This window comes from Manihot esculenta, chromosome 4 (genome assembly GCF_001659605.2).
Source record: "Manihot esculenta cultivar AM560-2 chromosome 4, M.esculenta_v8, whole genome shotgun sequence".
Taxonomy (NCBI): domain Eukaryota; kingdom Viridiplantae; phylum Streptophyta; class Magnoliopsida; order Malpighiales; family Euphorbiaceae; genus Manihot; species Manihot esculenta.
Window position 1 is genome coordinate 29006311 of NC_035164.2, and position 18870 is coordinate 29025180.

At 31.6% G+C, this 18870-nt stretch overlaps 2 protein-coding genes across 3 annotated transcripts; one reads left to right on the forward strand and one right to left on the reverse strand.

The window, feature by feature from the left end:
- The first annotated feature begins 3343 nt into the window (after positions 1-3343).
- Positions 3344-9874, forward strand: LOC110613779 (phosphatidylinositol/phosphatidylcholine transfer protein SFH8). Of its 2 annotated transcripts, none has more exons than XM_043955669.1 (15): positions 3344-3545; positions 3674-3814; positions 4496-4799; positions 5073-5172; positions 5261-5527; positions 5617-5694; positions 5824-5925; positions 6027-6076; positions 6221-6320; positions 6460-6558; positions 6645-6761; positions 7619-7751; positions 8287-8669; positions 9352-9426; positions 9573-9874. In XM_043955669.1, the coding sequence occupies exons 2-15, from the start codon at positions 3781-3783 to the stop codon at positions 9591-9593; spliced, it is 1863 nt and encodes a 620-aa protein (XP_043811604.1). In that variant the 5' UTR covers positions 3344-3545; positions 3674-3780; the 3' UTR covers positions 9594-9874. The 2 variants fall into 2 exon arrangements, with proteins under 2 accessions (XP_043811604.1, XP_043811605.1); XM_043955670.1 differs by having other exon boundaries at positions 3344-3525.
- Positions 9875-10726: 852 nt separating this feature from the next.
- LOC110613487 (phosphatidylinositol/phosphatidylcholine transfer protein SFH3) lies at positions 10727-16005 on the reverse strand. The gene is made up of 15 exons (XM_043955671.1): positions 15749-16005; positions 14920-14980; positions 14361-14622; positions 13771-13870; positions 13412-13678; positions 13229-13306; positions 13028-13129; positions 12894-12943; positions 12617-12716; positions 12411-12503; positions 12146-12220; positions 11765-11885; positions 11206-11582; positions 11046-11129; positions 10727-10938 (listed from the first exon to the last, which is right to left on the reverse strand). Exons 2-15 carry the CDS (start codon positions 14969-14971, stop codon positions 10921-10923), a joined length of 1779 nt encoding a protein of 592 aa, XP_043811606.1. The 5' UTR covers positions 14972-14980; positions 15749-16005; the 3' UTR covers positions 10727-10920.
- Between the last annotated feature and the right edge of the window lie 2865 nt (positions 16006-18870).

Consider the following 18870-nt stretch of genomic DNA (forward strand, 5'->3'; position numbering starts at 1 on the left):
TCAGAAACGTGCCCTTTTTTTAATTTCGTAATGTGAAGCGAAATTTAAATGTTTAACAAACGTGCCATGATTATAGATATTATTTTATTATATTAAAATAAACAAATTTGACATTAATTATTTGTAAAAGAATAAGATAAAATAATAAATTAACAAAAAAATATATTTTATAATATTTTTTTTCCAGAAGCAAAAGAGTGGACTCCAATTGCAATAGTTGAGCATTAGAAAATTGTGAGAGCTGAGCATCTCTTAATTTAATATTAGGTGCACTCATTTGTAATAGGCAAGTGACATAATCAAATTCCTAATTTATTAGAGGTAGGTGACCTAATCAATTATTAATTCCCACTTACTCATGATGTCAAGATTTTTATGGTTGGCAATGACCAAGAAGCTTTTGTGATGTGTTTAGAGAACTAGGGTTTAATTGTAACTTCTATTTTTGTTGGCTTTTTTTATTTCGGATCAAAAAATTAAAAAATTGAATGAATAAAAAATTTCAAGAAAATTCTATCAAAAGCTCTTGTCATCGCAATGTTTATTATATCGGTTTGGCCTTTCGATTAAAATAAAAATTCATTTTACGAAAAATCTGAATTTCGTAATTTGGCGGGTCTCCGATTGTCATGGACTCCACTGAAGTAGGTACAATTAAATTTACTTATATTTGAATTATTATTAAGTTTTTAGAAAATTTATTAGTTTGTTTATATTTCAAAATAATTAAATTAAATATTTATATATTTTGTAAAATTAAATTTTATAATTTTTTTGGTAAAGAAACTTTTAGTTATTTGCAATACTAATTTTTTTAATGTGTTGTAAGTGTATATATATATATTTTTAGATATTTATTATTTTTAATGATAAAATTTTCAATTTAATTAATGATTGATAGATTTATACAAATTTATAAAAATAAAAGTTTTATTAGATAAAATTTTAAATTATCATTATCAAATGCTAAAATGCAGTTATAATTTTATTATTGTTGATTTTTTTTTCTATATATTAAGTAAAAATTCAAAAATTTCATTATCAATTGAATCTCTTTATAAATTAAAATTAACATATTTTATTAATTTATATTGAAAATAATAAACTATTCAAATAATTCAATAATACCATCCACATATAAATTAATATTATATTTAATGACAAACTCATAACAACAGTCCTTATCCAAAGGACAAAATGCTCCTTCAACAACCCGGTCTGGATCACTCGGCCATGATGATTGGGGCTTGATTCGGTCTCGAGGTCGGACCTCCTTTGGGCCAGTCCCATGCTCGATAATGGGTCCCGTAGAAGAAGAGATATCTGGCCCACATATCCAGCAGACTTACTTACACGCATACTGGAGAAATTAAATAGCTGTTACGCATAGAGCAGGTGTCTGACATATCCGTACGTACGGAGTTTGATGACAGAGACAGCTAGCATTGTGGCAGAGAGGCAGATATACATCACGAGTAGACATGAAGGGTCTCTCACTCTCTCTTCTTCCTTCTTCTTCCTGGACTCCATTTTTCTTTGTTCTTCTCTCTGCAATTCTGACCTATCCATACGACTCTAGTCCATAAAATTTGACTTGAACGTCGAAGGTCTCGACCGGGGCATCCCCGGTAGACCCCTGACCATCTTCCTTTATTTTGCAGATTTCTTCTTCAAATCAAGTATTTAAGGACACATATGATGGATAAAAAGAAAATCAGATCTATCAAATGGAGCAGGAGGAAAATCATATTTATCAATATTTAATAAAATAATTTTGCTATTGTATTTATTTTGCATGTGTAATATGTTATTTTTTATATTTTTATTATATAAAAGTTTATGTCACATGGATAATTACAATTAAAATATTTTTAATATAAAATATTGCATTAAAATTTACTTATAATAAAATTAACTCAAAATAAAATTAAATAAAAAAATATTTAAACAATATACACCTATTATTTTATTACTTTTTAGTAAAAATATTCACATATTTAAATACTGTAAAATTATTATATAATTTTTTTATTTATAATAAATTTATTTTATTTGACAATAATATATTATTTCAATATTAAATTAAATTTTTATAAATATTAATACATTTAAATATCAAATAATTTCGCTACGTAATAATATAGATTTTTTCAAAAAAAATATCTAAATTTATTTATGGCAACAAAATAAATTATTGTTAACATTTTTTCCCCATAAATAAAATAAATATCAATCATTTTTTTAAAAGCAAAAACATATTTTTATTATATAATTGATATGAATTTATTTTATTTTTTAATTTTCAATAACAAATAATATAAATAATTTAATTTATAACTTAATCTGGTAATAAATATATTTAAAAAAATTTAAAATATTTTAAATTTTATTCTTCCTATTCCTATTTTAAAAAAATAATTTAATTTTTACTATAAACTGATAATATATCAGTTTATATATTATTGATTGATTTTATTATAAACAAGAAATAAAGAAAATCGCCGAACCCTATCGTTGACTTATAATAAATTAGTGACTTATTTTTTATTATTTTAATTATAGACAAATTAATTAAATTAAATTAAATTAATTTATTATTTATAATAAAAAACCTATTAATTATATCAAGTTATTTTAGTACAAATTTCTAGTTTAATAAAAATTGTTCAGTATTTTGTTAAATAAATTAAAATAAAATTATTAAATAACATAATTTTTATCATAGAGTTATTATTATTGTTATTATGTATAGTATTAATAATATTTTTATAATCACATATATTATATTAGATGAATAAATAAAAAAGAGCTAATTATTTTTATTATAAATTTTATAGTTTTATTTAATTAAATTAATATTATTAGAGTCTCATTTATCAGTAATTATTAATTGATTAAGGGTTATAACAATAATAGAATTTTTATTTATTTATTTTGCTTCCATTTGAGAAATAAAAAGAAAAAACTTAGTTTCTATTTTTATTCTTTTCCTAGAAAAAATATATTTGATATAGATTTGTTTTCTTTTTGAGAAATGAGTATTACACATTAATAAGAAACAAATTTATTTTTATTTTCAATAAAAAGAAATAAAAATATTTTTTTAAAAAAATAATAAAGTTCCTGACTTTGCCTGTCATGTGTATCAATATACTTGTACTTTGCTTTAATTCTTAGTCAACACCCTTACTCCTTCCTAAATTTACTGCCGGCAAATTCTTCATTTGGTGCACACTCACTGCTCCACTCCATTCGCCACGTGGAATTCCGACCCAAAACCCAACAAATCTGGACCCCACACCCAACCAATTAGGTCTCCGACTATAAACCCGATCTCACTTTCTCTCTCTATCTCTTCCTTCGCAGACGATCTAATTGGCCGTGTTTCTTTGCGAATCTAATTTATTCTATTTATTCTATTTTCAATTTGAATCATCATCTCTGGTACAATTCCCTGCTTGGATCTCGCTTAATTTCCCGGCTATTTGCATTTTTTACCATCTGATCTCCCCCCTGTTTCGCGCCGTAATTTCTCTCCCCGCCGGGTTGGGTTCTTTTCTTTTTAATTTAATTTTGTTTATTTCTTTAGTTGTGCAGATTTTTTTTTTTTTTTTAAGTTGAATTCGGAATTTTTGTAGGTTTTTTTTTAATGGGAAATGTGTTGTTTTTGTAGGGTGCATTTTTGTTGCTGAAGCGCGATTAAGTGTTTGTTCGAGTGGAATTGAGCAGAGAGATAAGGGAGAGAGTTCAGTGTCTCCAATTGCGTGCTGAAGCTGGGAGATGTCAGGCCCACTGGATCGCTTCGCCAGACCTTGTGAGTGATGCGTTGAACTTTTCATGACTCATTATTTCTTTCCTTCTTCCTTTCTTTCTTTTTTTGTTCTGATTTGATCCATTGGAATTGGGTTTTAGTTTGCTTTTTCACTGATTTGGCTCATCCTAGGGTTTCATTGACTCTCTGTTACTGTTTGTTTCCTGAGAAAAAGATAAGAAGAAACCTGAATTGTTTTAGTTTTTACATGTGTATACACACACATACACAGGCGCAGGCACACGCACATACACATCTTTAAAAGGACAAAAACTCTAAGGTTTACTTCCTTCTAGAGTGATTAGAGATTTTGATGTCCCTTAAACGTGTGATTTTTCTCAGCAGGTTGGAATTATTAGAAGCCCAAATTTGGATTTTTTTTTTAAAAAAAATACCTTTTTTTTTTTCTAATTGAGGATGGCCTTTGACACCGAAAGGAAATTTGGTTACTATACTAGATAGGCACAAAAAATTGCGTAAAAACTGATGCTGTCAATGTTGATATGGCTTAGAAAAAGTTGAAATTTGATTGTGTTGGTACTTGATAGTTTGCACTTTGTGGTTGTGGTTCAAGTTTTAGTCATTATAAGCTGTCTATTGTACCAAGACAAACTGAATTTTTGTTGCAGTTGTTCATTCAGTTGTGCTGACAATGCTATGTTATTTGTTTAATTTTTGTGTCAGGCTTTGAGGGATTCTCAGGTAGTGATGAGAGAAGAGAGAGAAAATCTGATTTTGAAAACTCTGAAGATGAAAGGCGAACTAGAATTGGATCACTCAAAAAGAAAGCAATTAATGCATCCACTAAATTCAAGCATTCTCTGAAGAAAAAGAGCAGTAGAAGAAAGAGTGATGGTAGAGTCAGCTCTGTTTCGATTGAGGATGTTCGGGATGCTGAGGAACTGCAGGCTGTTGATGAATTTCGTCAGGCTTTGATCATAGACGAATTACTACCAGAAAGACATGATGATTATCATATGCTATTGAGGTACTTGCTACTGATCATGCATCGGTCAGAAGAATTTTGGCAACTTAAGTAGTTGATTCCGTTTATCATTTCCTGTGATGCTTGATTTAGCATAACTCATCATCAACAAATAGAGTTTATTATTGATTCCATGTGTTTCTGTATACATTAATCACCCTATCTTGAGATACTTTCATTCTGGTATTGGTTGATCCCGCACTTTTCCCTTTCTTCTTCTTGCTGTGATTCACCCGTGTTTTCTTCTAACAACTTCAAGCCTTTTACATCTCCTAGGTTCTTGAAAGCAAGGAAATTTGACATTGAAAAAGCAAAACACATGTGGGCCGACATGCTTCAGTGGAGGAAAGAATTTGGTGCTGATACTATTATGAAGGTTCTACATTTAATGATTTCCTTGAAATTGATGTGGCCCTTGGTCCTCTTGAAGCTTCTTCTTATCTTCTTGTTCTTATGTTTTTTAGGATTTTGAATTTAAAGAGATAAATGAAGTTTTGACTTATTATCCCCATGGTAATCATGGTGTGGATAAAGAAGGGAGACCTGTTTACATTGAAAGATTGGGAAAAGTTGATCCACATAAACTTATGCATGTTACCACTATGGATCGGTATGTTAAATACCACGTGCGGGAGTTTGAGAAAAGCTTTGCAATAAAATTTCCTGCTTGTACCATTGCTGCAAAGAGGCATATAGATTCAAGCACAACAATTTTAGATGTTCAAGGCGTGGTATGTAGCATGTTTTATTACAGAGTGCATAATTGGGTTATCAAACTATATGATTCCTTATGTCTTCTTTCTAATTGTTAATCATTCAGGGTCTTAAGAACTTCACCAAGAGTGCACGGGATCTAATTATGCGACTGCAAAAGATTGATGGTGACAATTACCCTGAGGTTCAATATCTCATTTTACATGATTCGATTAATCCTTCAAGTTGTGCACTAATTCTGGTATCACTTTAAGGGAGAGTGAATTATGTACTATTATCATTCTAAGCTTTTGTGCTTCTTTAATCAATGCAGACTCTCCACCAAATGTTCATCATCAATGCTGGTCCTGGATTTAGACTTTTATGGAACACCGTTAAGACTTTTCTAGATCCTAAAACCACCTCCAAGATTCATGTGTGTGAAACTTCTATTTCTGTGCATTGAAAATTTGGAAGCTTTGCTGTTGTCTGTTTTTGATAATTTATTAAATATTCTTTTTGTGGAACTCATTTTAGGTCCTTGGAAACAAGTACCACAGTAAATTGCTTGAGATAATTGATGCCAGGTAAAAAGGGCTGGACATAGCTATAACACGTGTTATTATCTAAAAATACATCTGTGTAATTCTTTTTCAACTTTTTTTCCATGCTTCAATGGTCTTGCTTTCTATTTATTATTCTAATCTTGCAACATTTTGCATTTCATGCAGTGAGTTGCCAGAATTTCTTGGTGGCACCTGTACCTGTGCAGACCAGGGAGGTTGCCTCCGGTCAGATAAGGGACCATGGAAAAACCCAGAAATATTGAAGGTTATTAAATGATCATTTATATGTGATGTAAATGTTAGATGTTCTGCACTTATTTGTTTCTTTTTAATTAAATTTAGTAAATTGATTTACTTCTCTGAAATCAAGAAGCAGTTAGTTTCTTACGTTTCCTTTGTTTCAGATGGTTCTTAATGGGGAAGCACGGCGTGCCAATCAGATTGTAAAAGTTTTAAACAGTGAGGGGAAGGTTATTGCTTATGCTAAGCCACGTTATCCTTTGGTAGGACATTCTCCATATTCATCAATTTTACGTGGACGTGGAAATCTTCTGTTTCCTTATGATTAGCTTCACTGGATGTTTTGTAGCATTTCAGAGGTAGTGATACCTCCACTGCTGAATCAGGATCTGAAGCTGAAGATATTGCTTCCCCTAAAGCACTGAAGAATTTTTCACATCTTCGACTGACTCCTGTCCGTGAAGAAGTATGTTTGATGTGTTTTAAGATGTCTTTATGCTACATGTGTTGGCCATGCAGTTTATGCTGTTGTGATTCCCATTAATAATTCAAAGGATCAAGTAATGAGATACCCCAAACAGATGTGCTCCTTTCCTTTTATTCCTTAACCCTTTGTTTGGATTCTTATTGTGCAGAGAAGATGTAGAGAAAATCAAAGAGAAGAAAAGAAAAGAAAAAAAAAATCTAATTTCCTTTATATTGTTTGGATAGATTTTTAGAATAGAAGAGGGATACAATTTCTCTCTTAAAAGAGAAGATGGGAAATATCTATACTCTCATATGCTAGGAAAGGCCTGTTAAGAAATAAGGTTTTTAAGTATTTTAAATTTTTAACATAAAGAACACTCGTATCCCTCTGTACTTTCCCCCAATTTAAAGAGAAACACTTTGGATTAATTATGAGTATTTGAGAATTGAATCTCGTCCTTTCTCTTCTCTTTTTGATGGGCAAACAAGAGAATCTAGAGAAATTAAATTTCTTTTCTTTTTCTTTTTCCCTCAACTCCCCATTCTCGTCAATCTAAACAAAGGGTAAATTCCACTTTTTGAACGAATTGAGCTAATATGAGAAGGTACATGTCTCTTGCACTGCCTTGCTAACTGTTGGTGCACTCTCTTTTATACATTTCTTGTTCAGTCAGTTACAAAATAACAAAGTATATCTGCTAAAAATGTACCTGGATATAGAGAAATATTAAGAAAAAAAAAAAAGAAAGCAAATATTCAAAGTAATTAAATCAATAATCAACTAACAAGTTCAGTGTTAATTGTTCTTTTATTTGGTTTAGTTTTTCATTTTTGCTCTCTTATTTGGATTGCCAGTCTAAGGTGATTGGGAAAGCAAGCTATGCTGCTAACTTCTCAGGGTATGATGAATATGTTCCTATGGTTGACAAACCTGTTGATGCTGGTTGGAAAAAGCAAGCATCCCTTCAGAGGCCTTCTATTTCCAAAGGTTAGTGAGTGAATATTGTTTACTGCCCAGGTTGTTGTGAATTTATCTGTCACTGGGTTTTTTCTAAAGACGTTGGTGTCTCCACAAGCTCTATGGTAAATCCACCCTATTAGTTATGCTGTTTTTACTCTTAAAGGCTAACAGCTCATGGTTCCATATACTCGAGAAAAGGTCCACTTCTGTTTAGCTTACTGCCTTTATCCCTAGGGCATTGGCTGAGTTAGTTGTGGTTTATGGGCACCTCCCAAAAAAATCCTTCTTATCATTATTTTATCTCTCTTGCTAACTTACAGACTGATTATTCTTAGTTTTTACTGGTTGCTAGCCTCTTCTTTCATAGAAGTTTTCAACACCCAACAATGAAATCTTTATTAGTGATATTACATACTAGGAGAATTGTCAATTTGCCTATGTTAAACAGGTATATATTGTAATATTGTGGAGTTGAATACAACTTGAGTATATTTTTTTGATACATAGTTCTAGTTCTTTTTCTTCAACCTTGCAAATGATGAAGATGAAAATTTCAATGCAGCAACACTTGCTCTGCCTGACACCCCGAAGAATTCAGAAGGAATTCGCATTAGAGTTTTGGTAGCAGTCACGGCTTTCTTCATGACACTTTTCACTCTTTTTCGAACTTTGGTGTTCCGTGTAACTAAGAGGCTTCCCAATGCTTCCTCTGATGATCAAAGCTTGGAGGCAACACAGGGAGATTTCCGTCCCCCTTCACCAAGTTCAACTTTTACTGATGCAGAACTCCTCTCTTCTGTACTGAAAAGGCTAGGCGAGCTAGAGGAGAAAGTGGATACACTTAAAACAAAGCCGACAGAAATGCCTTATGAGAAAGAAGAATTACTTAATGCTGCCGTTTGTCGTGTGGATGCCCTAGAAGCAGAGCTAATTGCTACCAAAAAGGTATACTTGCTTTATTGCAGATTGTTGCTATTATGTCTGATGTAGGTCTCTTTAACTCGTCACTCATGAGTGGTGATCATAATGTGCAAGTCTATTATGTATCGGCTGTCAGTTAAGATTATTATTATTATTAATTTTTATTTGGTAATTTTTGGCACTAGTTACAAGTTGTCTTATTAAACATAGTCTAGGGACCTGGTGACGAATCTAGTTTTTATCAGCACCTTGGCTTTGGTGGGTTCCAAGCAATATGTTTGAATTTGAAAAGAAACGTTGCTTACATTTTCACCTGGAAAGCACTTTACCATGATCTTATGATAGAGTGAATTGCTTATAGCCTGTTACATAGCCAGGAAAATGGATTCTGAGACCATTTTATCCAATAGAGGAAGTGCTATTGGCTTTGCTATTCTTTGATCATTAACTATAGCTATTAATGTATTTGTCGATGAGAAGACTTTATGGTTAAATTACTCGTATCTCATACCTTAATTGATGGGGATATTTTGGTCTTCTCATGGCTGACTTGCAGTCTTGTTTTGTATCACGTGCATGTTGTGGCAACTTCTCTGTTTTTACATTGTTCTTTGTTTTGAAGTTACTGCACGAAGTGAGCATATGTTGTTTACTCCAATTTCTAAAAGAGGAATAATGTTATTGATCATTTGTGCTTCCTGACCAGGCTTTACATGAAGCTTTAATGAAGCAAGAAGAATTGCTTGCTTACATAGACAGTCAAGAAGAAGCCAAGTACCGGGTAGGGAGATCAATATCTCTCTCTCTCTCTCTCCCTCATCGTCATCATCCCCTTCTTCTTCTTCTTTTTTCTTGGTATATGGCCTAGGAAGTATTTGTTTCTTTTAATTATGATATTTGCCTGACAAATTTTTCTGTGCATATCAGAAAAAGAAGTTTTGCTGGTAAGATGTTTTTGCATATGGAGGGAGATTTCGGTGGCTTCTTGGCTGGTGTAACGTCTACTAAGTGTTTTAACATACAAACACAGATGTTGATTGTGCTGAAGATGCACTTCCTAATTGATTTCAGTTTTTTGTTGATTACAAAGGAACAGACCACATTGTTATGTGGAAGTTATTGTATGACTACTATTGTTCTTAAATCATGTGTATGTGGTTTGTCTTTTCCTAATTTTGTGCTTTTTCCTTATATGTACAAAAGGATGATCTAATGCATTAAGCATTCCGTACTTGTGGGCTCTAGGAAGAGATTATGTATGAACCCTACCCTTGCTTTGTGGAGTTCTTTTCTTTCTGCAGCTCGATTCCGTAACCTCTAGGTTACAAATAGAGTAACTTCACCATTACACTAAAATCATCCTCTTTCCTTTTTTTTCCCCCCGGTGCATGTGTCTGTGTGTATGTAGACGTATATGTATATATTCTGATATGTGTGAACTTGATAATTGTTAGGGGCATTGTTTCACATATTAATAGCTTTTGCATGTCATCAATTGGGTGCTTTTGGTCCAATGCCAGTAGCTGCCCAATTCAATAGAGCTTACGGTTGACTTGCATTCATTCAGGTCACTGGTCTGCATTCACAAATCCTGTAAAATTGTCACCATAGACGTTCGGATTCTACAAATTTCCTAATGTTCTCAGTTACTAAATAAGAACGTTATGTGCTTGAGAAAAAAAAAAAGAGGTGTTTATTTTCCAATTGTAGAATTTGAACTTGGTGGAGGTGTTAACATTATCTACAAGTGTCTTGTTTCATTGATACCCAAAATCACTGTAATATCTATCATATGCAGTTAAAAAGAAATAATCTTTTTCCAATTGCTGGAGACTAGAGATTCAAGGACCTTACTAGTCATCAAGATGAACTGACTCTGAAACTGTCCTTGAGTTCATGTTCATGCAGGACCATGTCATTTTTAGCACATAATCATGGTTCATTAAGATTTTGATTTCCAATTTCTTAACTTGCTTTGGTTGCTTTCTATCAAACATCCCACTTGTAACACTGCAATGAAACAGCGTAAGATCGTTCCTTTCCGATTAAACCATAGTCCACACTCATTCCGGCTTCCATAATTGCAAAACAACAAAGTTTATATTATACATTGAGTTGAGTTTATACAAAAGCAACGATGATTTTACATATTAACAGACATAAGGCAAATGAATATTGTATTTAATTGCCACAAGAATCTGCAAGTTCTCAAGTTATTGTTTGGAGCACTGCAGAAAAATCAGAAACTTTCACCTCACTCAGCGTTGTGGATTCTTTAGTAAAATCCAAAAAACTGAAAGATTAAAGAACTCAATTAGAATTGTCATGTACAGGATTAAACTAGCAAATATAATTAATTATAAACAACATCAGAGATATGTTAAGTCAACATTTGCATACCTTCCTCTTCTTCTTCTGCTTCTTCTTCTTCTTTTCAATGTACTCCAGGAGTTCCTGCTGTTTAGAAACTGCAGCCAGAAGTGTCTGCACAAAAAAGAAATAGTTTTTCTTGTTTTCCTTTGCATGTGGAAGAGAAAATTGAACAAAATCAGAAACTTACCTTCTTGGTTGCTAACAGCTCTTGCTCCAGGAAATCAACGCGACTTAATGCAGTATTCAGTATTTTCTCTTTCTCAGGTGGCATTTTATCTGATCTTGATGCAAGAACATTCAAATTCTTTTCCACTTCAGTCATGCGCATCATCATGTTCTTGTATTCTGCAGTAGAGATGGATGGCTCTGGCAATGCCTCGCTTTTCATCACAGCATCATCACAGTAAATCTGACTGCCATATAAAGCAGCTTCAGTAAGTTTTCGTGGCATGCCGCGTGTCATGCGAACCATGGTGACAATTCCCATCACAAGGGCCAGAACCCCACTAATAATTGGATTGTTAACACCATCAGCCTTACCAGCATCCCCCACAGGAAAATGATCTGCAGCATTGGAAGCAGATTACCGAATGCATTAGTTCTCAAGTACCAAAGAAACTATGTTAAAATTGTGAGAGTCATGAAAGTGTTACAAAAAGTCCTCCAAATAAGCTTCATGCCATGAAGAATCTTGTATGCATAAGCTTTGATTTTGAGTAAGATATGGTTATAAATAAACTGCATACGTTTAGAGATTTTATATCCATGCTTCTGCATCAGAGCAGGCCAAGCAGGATCTACAGGCTTGTCAACCATTGGAATGATGCCAAAGTTTTTGGTAATTTCTCTCTTTTTGAACATGGGAAACTGCAAAAATAGAAAAGAGAATTACAAGCAAATCTTTGACAACTTGATGGCCTTCCATGTAAACTCACGATGTAATGAACTTGAAAAGTTCCTTGATTTCTGATCGCCAAGTATTATGTAGAAGTTAAACAAACTAAATTTGTTTAATTTCCAAGCTATAGGACAATGTAAGTAAGCCAGTTGACCTTAATTGCTTCTCTACAACTCAAGCCTTTTCATTATTATGCATTATTGATATAATGGAAATGCAGGAAACTTACTTCTTCAGCAACAGGATATTTTGGACGCACAAGATCCATATTTGTTTCCACACTGAAGAACTCGCCTTTGTTCATCTTGTTAATCACCACCAGCAAAAAAAGGGAAATAATGTGGAAGTTAAGCAATCAATCAATGACATAAGCAGTTAAGCACTTGTACAGTTTTAAGAAGTTATTCCCACTTGGATATTTAAAAATGTAATGAACGAGATGGCTATGAACCCCTGAAAATATGAAATACCACATTCTGGTCAGGATGAAGTACCTCTGTGCATGGCTTCTCATCTTCAGAGATTGCCTTCTCCTCAACTCCAGATAATGTTCTCCTACGGCATTTGGCTACACCATTTTGAACCATCTGGATTATCAGGATAAAAAATTTATCATTTTTTTGTTTATCCTATTGACAATATACCATAGAGAAAGGGACTTTTGTTAACAAATAGAATGTGCAAGTAGTAGCAAGTCTACCTTCATTATTTCTGGATCATTCCATGGACCCTTGTCAGAGCGCATACAACCTCCCTTATCAGCACAAGTACAAGTGCCACCCAGAAACTCAGGCAGCTCACTGGTTGCAGTCGAGAAAGAGAGGTTCAGTAAATAATTTTAAAAAAAAAACTCTTGCATGTTCTTGGAACCAGTATACTAGAACCAAACAATGCTAACATGTAGAAAATAGGAAGACGAGAAACATTTTCTGGAAAAGAAAACAAATTTTCATGTAATCGATCAAGAATTAACTTACCTTGCATCAATTATTTCAAGCAACTTGCTCTGATATTTGTTACCCAGGACCTGATAATTTTGTTTGAATAATTTAGTGAAATTACTAGAAAGGAAGCAGCACTATTTATAGATGAATAGATGTTGAATACTTGCATGGATCTTGGCAGCAGTCTTAGGGTCAAGGAAAGACTTAACAGTGCTCCATAAAAGCCTGAATCCAGAACCCCCATTGATGATGAACATGCGGTTCAGGGTCTGCAAATATAAAAGAAATTTCAATTATGTCTTGAACAGTTGAAAAACCTGATATTCATACAATGGAAGTAGAAAGGCTTGTAAGTTAAAAATGAACACCTCAGGATAATTGTCACCGTCAATCTTTTGAATACGGGTAATAAGGTCCCTTGCAGTTTTGTTGAAGTGTTTGAGACCCTGAGTCATGAATATTTGTGGTTGATAATGAAATTTACAAAAGGTAAACAAGAAATATAATGCATTTCAACGTCACAAACTCTAGCAGTTAAAATTCTCACGTACCACTCCCTGCACATCCAAAATAGTGGTGCTCTGGTCAATGTGCTTTTTTGCTGCAACTGAACATGCTGGGAGCTTATAAGCAAATGTTTTCTCAAATTCTCGTACGTGGTACTTCACATATCGATCCAATGTCGTGACTTGCAGCAGCTTATTAGCATCAACTTCACCCAATTTCTCAATGTAAACAGGTCTTCCTTCCTTATCAATTCCATGGTATCCTTGTGGATAGTATTTCACAACTTCATCTAATTCCTGGAACTCAAAGTCCTAAAAAACAGCCAAATGAAGTCAGAACTATATGGTTCCTGGCACAATAATATTCTATGTCTACGTTTTGAACTTGTTTTTCTGATTATTACCTCCATTAATGTGTCGGTGCCAAATTCTTTCCTCCACTGGAGCATATCAGACCACATTTGCTTTGCTTTTTCCAGATCAAATTTCCTGGCCCTCAAAAATCTGCATCATGATGGAGTATGTTAAGAACCTGGGTCATTTTCTACATTATCCAAACAAGTGAACAACTACCATCCAATTAAATTCAAGGAAATAAATCTTAATACAAAAATTTCCTGATTTAATTATCTATAAAACCTCTAAATGTTTCCATTTGAACCTTTCTTTTGAAATGTCCTCGATGAGAAAGGTCTTAACACAAGAAAATATCCTTTCCCTGTAAAATTTTCCAAAAATATCATCTCCTAGCATTTACAACAATGGGAAATGACATTGGAAACAATTGAACTCATGCCCTTTTCAGTTGGAATAACAATTCATTAGAAAATGCAAGGAACCTAATGACATTTTTGTTGCCTTCTCCAAGAGAAAGAGGAAGAATTTCAAGTCTTTCCGTTTGGTAGAATTAAAAAATTAAAAGCAGAGTTGCATGATTGAATGCATAACATGATCTCAGTCAATTAACAACAAGGAAGAGAGTGAGCAAAATGACCTGAGCATCATATGGTGATCATCATGCTTAGAGGGCAAAAGCTCGTCAAGGATAAGTACTTGACGAAATGCATCCACTGCCTGTAATTCCTCATCATCAAGGTTATCCTCAATCGCAACGGACATCACTCTGCTGTGTCTGCGGCCCTTCTTTGTAAAAGAATGCTTGAACTTGTTGGAGGCCAGGATGGCCTTCTTCTTTAGAGATTTAAGCCCAGTCTTCCTCTCCTCCTCAGAGTTCTCGATGTCATATTTTTCCAATCCTGTGTGATCAATATTCAAAGGCAATAAATTCAAAGATGGATCCTCTCAGAAACCAGGCCAAGTAAATTTACATAAATTCTCAACTTTTTGTCTATCATCAAATGTCCAATGCAAAAGTGCCTCAGGAGAACTACCCATGAAAGCTATTTGTGAAGAGAGATGACATTTTGTTTCAAGTTGAAATTTCCCATTAAATTGATTTGAGATGTTGGGATCATAAAGTTTATTTCCAAAATCCTCATTTTCCATCTTCTTCATTTCGCTAACAATGAAAAAATAGAGTCACAAATGCTTACCTGCTTTTATATGTCCATCATGCTGCGCAGACACGGCATCCGCCATTGCCATGAGTAAACCCTGAAAAGCCAATCAACTCAGAGTTGATACAAGTAGCAGGAGGTTCAAGCAGCAACAAAAGATTGCAGCTTACAAATTGTTGGAAAAATATGATAAAATAATAAAAACTGATTCGTGTTGTGCACAACAAATATTTTTATCCCTTTAAATCGAATTAGAAAATAGAACTGCAAATCCAAAGGAAAAGAAAAACAAATACTGTCCTTGCAGTATCCAATTTCAAAACATTAAAACCAACAATCCAGAGCAAACATTTAAACAAGTAAATGTCCCTTGTGATAAATCATAGCAACCAAGAAACAAACAACACATATGCATAAGCATACTCTTAAAAACTACAAGCAGCTAAGGAACATTGAAACCCTTTTAAACATAGGAATTACACAAATGCAAATCAACCCAAGAAATTCAATCAATAAAAATCCACATAGATTATACAATCAAATATTAAGAGGAGTAAGAAGGAAACGAAGTTGTCACCACCTAATATATCATCTAAAAGTTCTGACTCTATGCAATTATAGAGGGAAGATAAGCACTGGGGATATTGAAAAGTTAAAAGAATCAAAAGCAAAACAAACCCATCTTTCATTTCAAGCATGCAAGCTTCACATGCAATGCATAAATCAATGAAACAAAACCAAAGTCTCAAATGCCTGAATCTATATAATCAAAAGGATAATCAAAAGGGTAGCTAGAGATGATTGAGGAATGCAAGAACTGGATGTTTTCAATGAAGAAAATTAAGAAGAGGGAAGGAGATATTACCCTTTGGCAAGAATGTAGGAGAGGTGAGAAGCACAAGGAGATATGTAAAGATATTTAATTCATTGCAAAATCAGAGGGCCTAAGAGGCCGGCTCCAAAAATGGAGAGAAAAATATAGGTGAAATTGAGAAAAATAGAAAAGAGAGAGCTTTCTTTGTTATATTTAGCTGTAGTTTGAAAGAAAGATTGAGGTAGGAAGCTAAATGCATCCCACTCCTTTCATTTTCTTTCAAACAAACGCGCAAATATCTTTAACTAACTCACTAACGCCCTTCTTATAATATTATGAGTTTTTCTTTTTATGCATATTGATGATCCTCTCCTCTGCTATTTATCCACAGTTTTTTTTAATTTTGGAGGCAAAAAGTCAATAGCTTGTTTGTGGTGAGCCACTAAGACTCTGACACGTCTAAAATTGAATACTGCTAAAATTAAATCAAACTGCAAAAATTAAAATTTAATATTTATAAAAATCAAATTAAATTGGTTTTAGTAAGAAATTAAATCTCATATGATTCGATTCAATTTAGTTTGATTTGATTGATTTAAATTTTTAATAATTTTTATTTTTTACACTTTATTTTTAATATTTTAAAATTTAATTAAAATATTTTAACTTTAATATGATCTAATATTTTCATATTATTAAAAATAATATATTATTATCATTATTTTGTTTAGTTCAGTTTTTTCGATTTTTTTTAAATAAAATCAAATCAAACTGAAATAATCATAATTTTTAAAATGAAAAACCGAATCAAATTGAAATGAATAAAAAATTAAATTAAAATTTTAAATTAATTCAGTTCAATCAATTTTTTCAATTCAAATCGAATTTTTGGTTATCTGATAATAAATAAGACATTTAAAATATTTGACCACAAAATTGATATTTCATGTATTTAAATAAGTGAAAGTGTTACTCATTTTTATTCATTCCAAATTATACATATTTTATTTTTAAAATAATAATTTGATTATTATATTTCTAATATACATAAAAAAATTATTATTATTTTCATAATAATTTTCATCGTAATCATTTAATTTTTAAGTTTATATTATATTCATTATTTAATTTTAATTTACTTCAATAAAATCACTTAATTACTTTCAGTAAAAAAATCATTTCAACATATTATAATAAGTTTTCATATTACTAAAATAATTATTATTATTTTAGCTATTTTTTATTATCTTTTTTACTTTACTTTTTTTTTTGTTGTTTTCTCGTATTTAATTGTTAAAATAGTCTATGATTATTTATTAATAGAATTATTTTATTTTAGATAAAATATTTATTTAATAAAATTATAATAAATTACTCATAATTTATTTTTTTATTGAGTATTATTATTTATTAATTTAAATTTTATTAAATTAACCAATACAAATTGATATTAACAATAATTTTAATTTTCCAATTAATTTTAATTACTATAAAAATATATTTTAAAAATTAAAAATATGAAATATTTTATGTGCTACAAAATAAGCTTGATAATATTTATATTTAAAATATTAATAGTTATTTTTTTGTCATAGATAAATTTCATTAGGTAGAAATGATTCTCGAGGTGAATGTTATTTGATTTGAATTCAAAAAATTGACTGAATTAATTAAATTTAAAATTATAATTTAATTTTTTTAAAAATTCAATTGAATTTAAAATATATAATAAATTAATTTATTTAATTTTTAAAAAAATAATTTCAAGAATGGAACTGATATTAAGTTAACGATAATAAGTGTCATTGTAATTCGAACCGGCTCAGTAGAGAGCATCTCTTTCTATTTTCCTCCAAATTTTCAAATCAAATTGAACTAATTTAATACGGTATGATTAAATTCAGTGAATTATTCGGTTTGATTTTTACATTTTAATAAAATTTAATGCCTATAACAACTTACTGGCCTGAAAGCCGAAAGGAAACAGAAAGCCTAAATCCATCTAAAAGAGCCAAACCTACCCAAGCTCTAGGGTCCATAGAGGAAATCTGCCGAAAAAGAACCCAAAGCTCTAGAACCCTAACAACTTGGCCCAATAACCGACTGGGATACAAACATCATTAGCGCTTCTCTTTACCGCTGATCAGTTACTGCTTCAAGTCTTCATCTAAGGCAAGGCAACCATTAACAACCAAATAGCTCAAAAATAATAACCATCAAAAGGATACTTAACAGGAGAATCTAAAGGGACGACTGGTCAGTTGCCGATTAGTTTAGGAGGAACCATTTTCTATATTGCACTTGAGTTTTCTATTTTGCTCTGTGTTTGTTTGTTTATCTACCATTTGGTCTTGCTTGCAAGTATTAGCATCCAAATCCCTAGTTTCTCTTTGTTTTTAGGTCATCTCTAATCAAAGAATCGATGATGGCTGCTCACAAATACAATTCCAAAGGTACGAATGAGATATCAAAAAGTTCTACTCCTTTCTCCTTTATCAGCGTTATTGCAATTTAGGTGATCAATTCATCCACAATTTTGCTGCTCACTAATTCTCGTGTGGTGCCTCTACTTTGTTGAGTTAAGATTTGTTCAATCTAGAGATTCTAAGGCTCACAGACTCTTCTTCTTGTCATTTTTTCTTTTCTGGTTGATGAAGGTTGCTAGTGGCAACTGCTATATGTTAGAGTTTCAACTAGGATTGCTTGAAGTTTGAGGCATGAGCTTAAAGCCTTGTCCTTGCTTTGAAATCTAAATTTAGTATCCCATAGCACTGAAGCAACTCTTGTAAAATTAAATTGGAAAAAAATTACTATTTAGTTTTTACAGATAAATATTAATTTTAAAAAATATATTAAAGTATTTAAAAATTTAAAAATTTATTTATTAATTAATTTTAATTCTTAAATATTGTAAAAAATTTAAAATATTTTTTAATATAAATAGATTAATTAATAAATATTTTTATAAAATTAAAAATAATTAATAAAATAAGAAAACACTTTCTGAAATTAACAAAATAACTAATTAAGTTTTAATATATTTTTTAAATTAAAAAATTAATTAATAAGTTTTCTTTATCAAATTTCATATTTTAAAAGATTTAACGGGTAGAATTTTGGGCTCCAAACAGTGTCCTCGAAGTCCTAATATAAAATTCAACCTATTAGCAGAA

What these genes read in the sequence shown, in the direction of transcription:
- LOC110613779 (XM_043955669.1), top strand. Translation starts at nt 3,781, where the DNA reads ATGTCAGGCCCACTGGATCGCTTCGCCAGACCTT. An exon ending in GTGCTGATACTATTATGAAG is followed by an intron (nt 5,173 to 5,260) that starts GTTCTACATTTA and finishes TATGTTTTTTAG; the next exon opens with GATTTTGAATTTAAAGAGAT. An exon ending in ATGGTGACAATTACCCTGAG is followed by an intron (nt 5,695 to 5,823) that starts GTTCAATATCTC and finishes TAATCAATGCAG; the next exon opens with ACTCTCCACCAAATGTTCAT.
- LOC110613487 (XM_043955671.1), bottom strand. Translation starts at nt 14,971, where the DNA reads ATGGCAATGGCGGATGCCGTGTCTGCGCAGCATGATGGACATATAAAA. An exon ending in GCACCGACACATTAATGGAG is followed by an intron (nt 13,679 to 13,770) that starts GTAATAATCAGA and finishes GCTGTTTTTTAG; the next exon opens with GACTTTGAGTTCCAGGAATT. An exon ending in TGGATATAAAATCTCTAAAC is followed by an intron (nt 11,583 to 11,764) that starts GTATGCAGTTTA and finishes CCAATGCTGCAG; the next exon opens with ATCATTTTCCTGTGGGGGAT.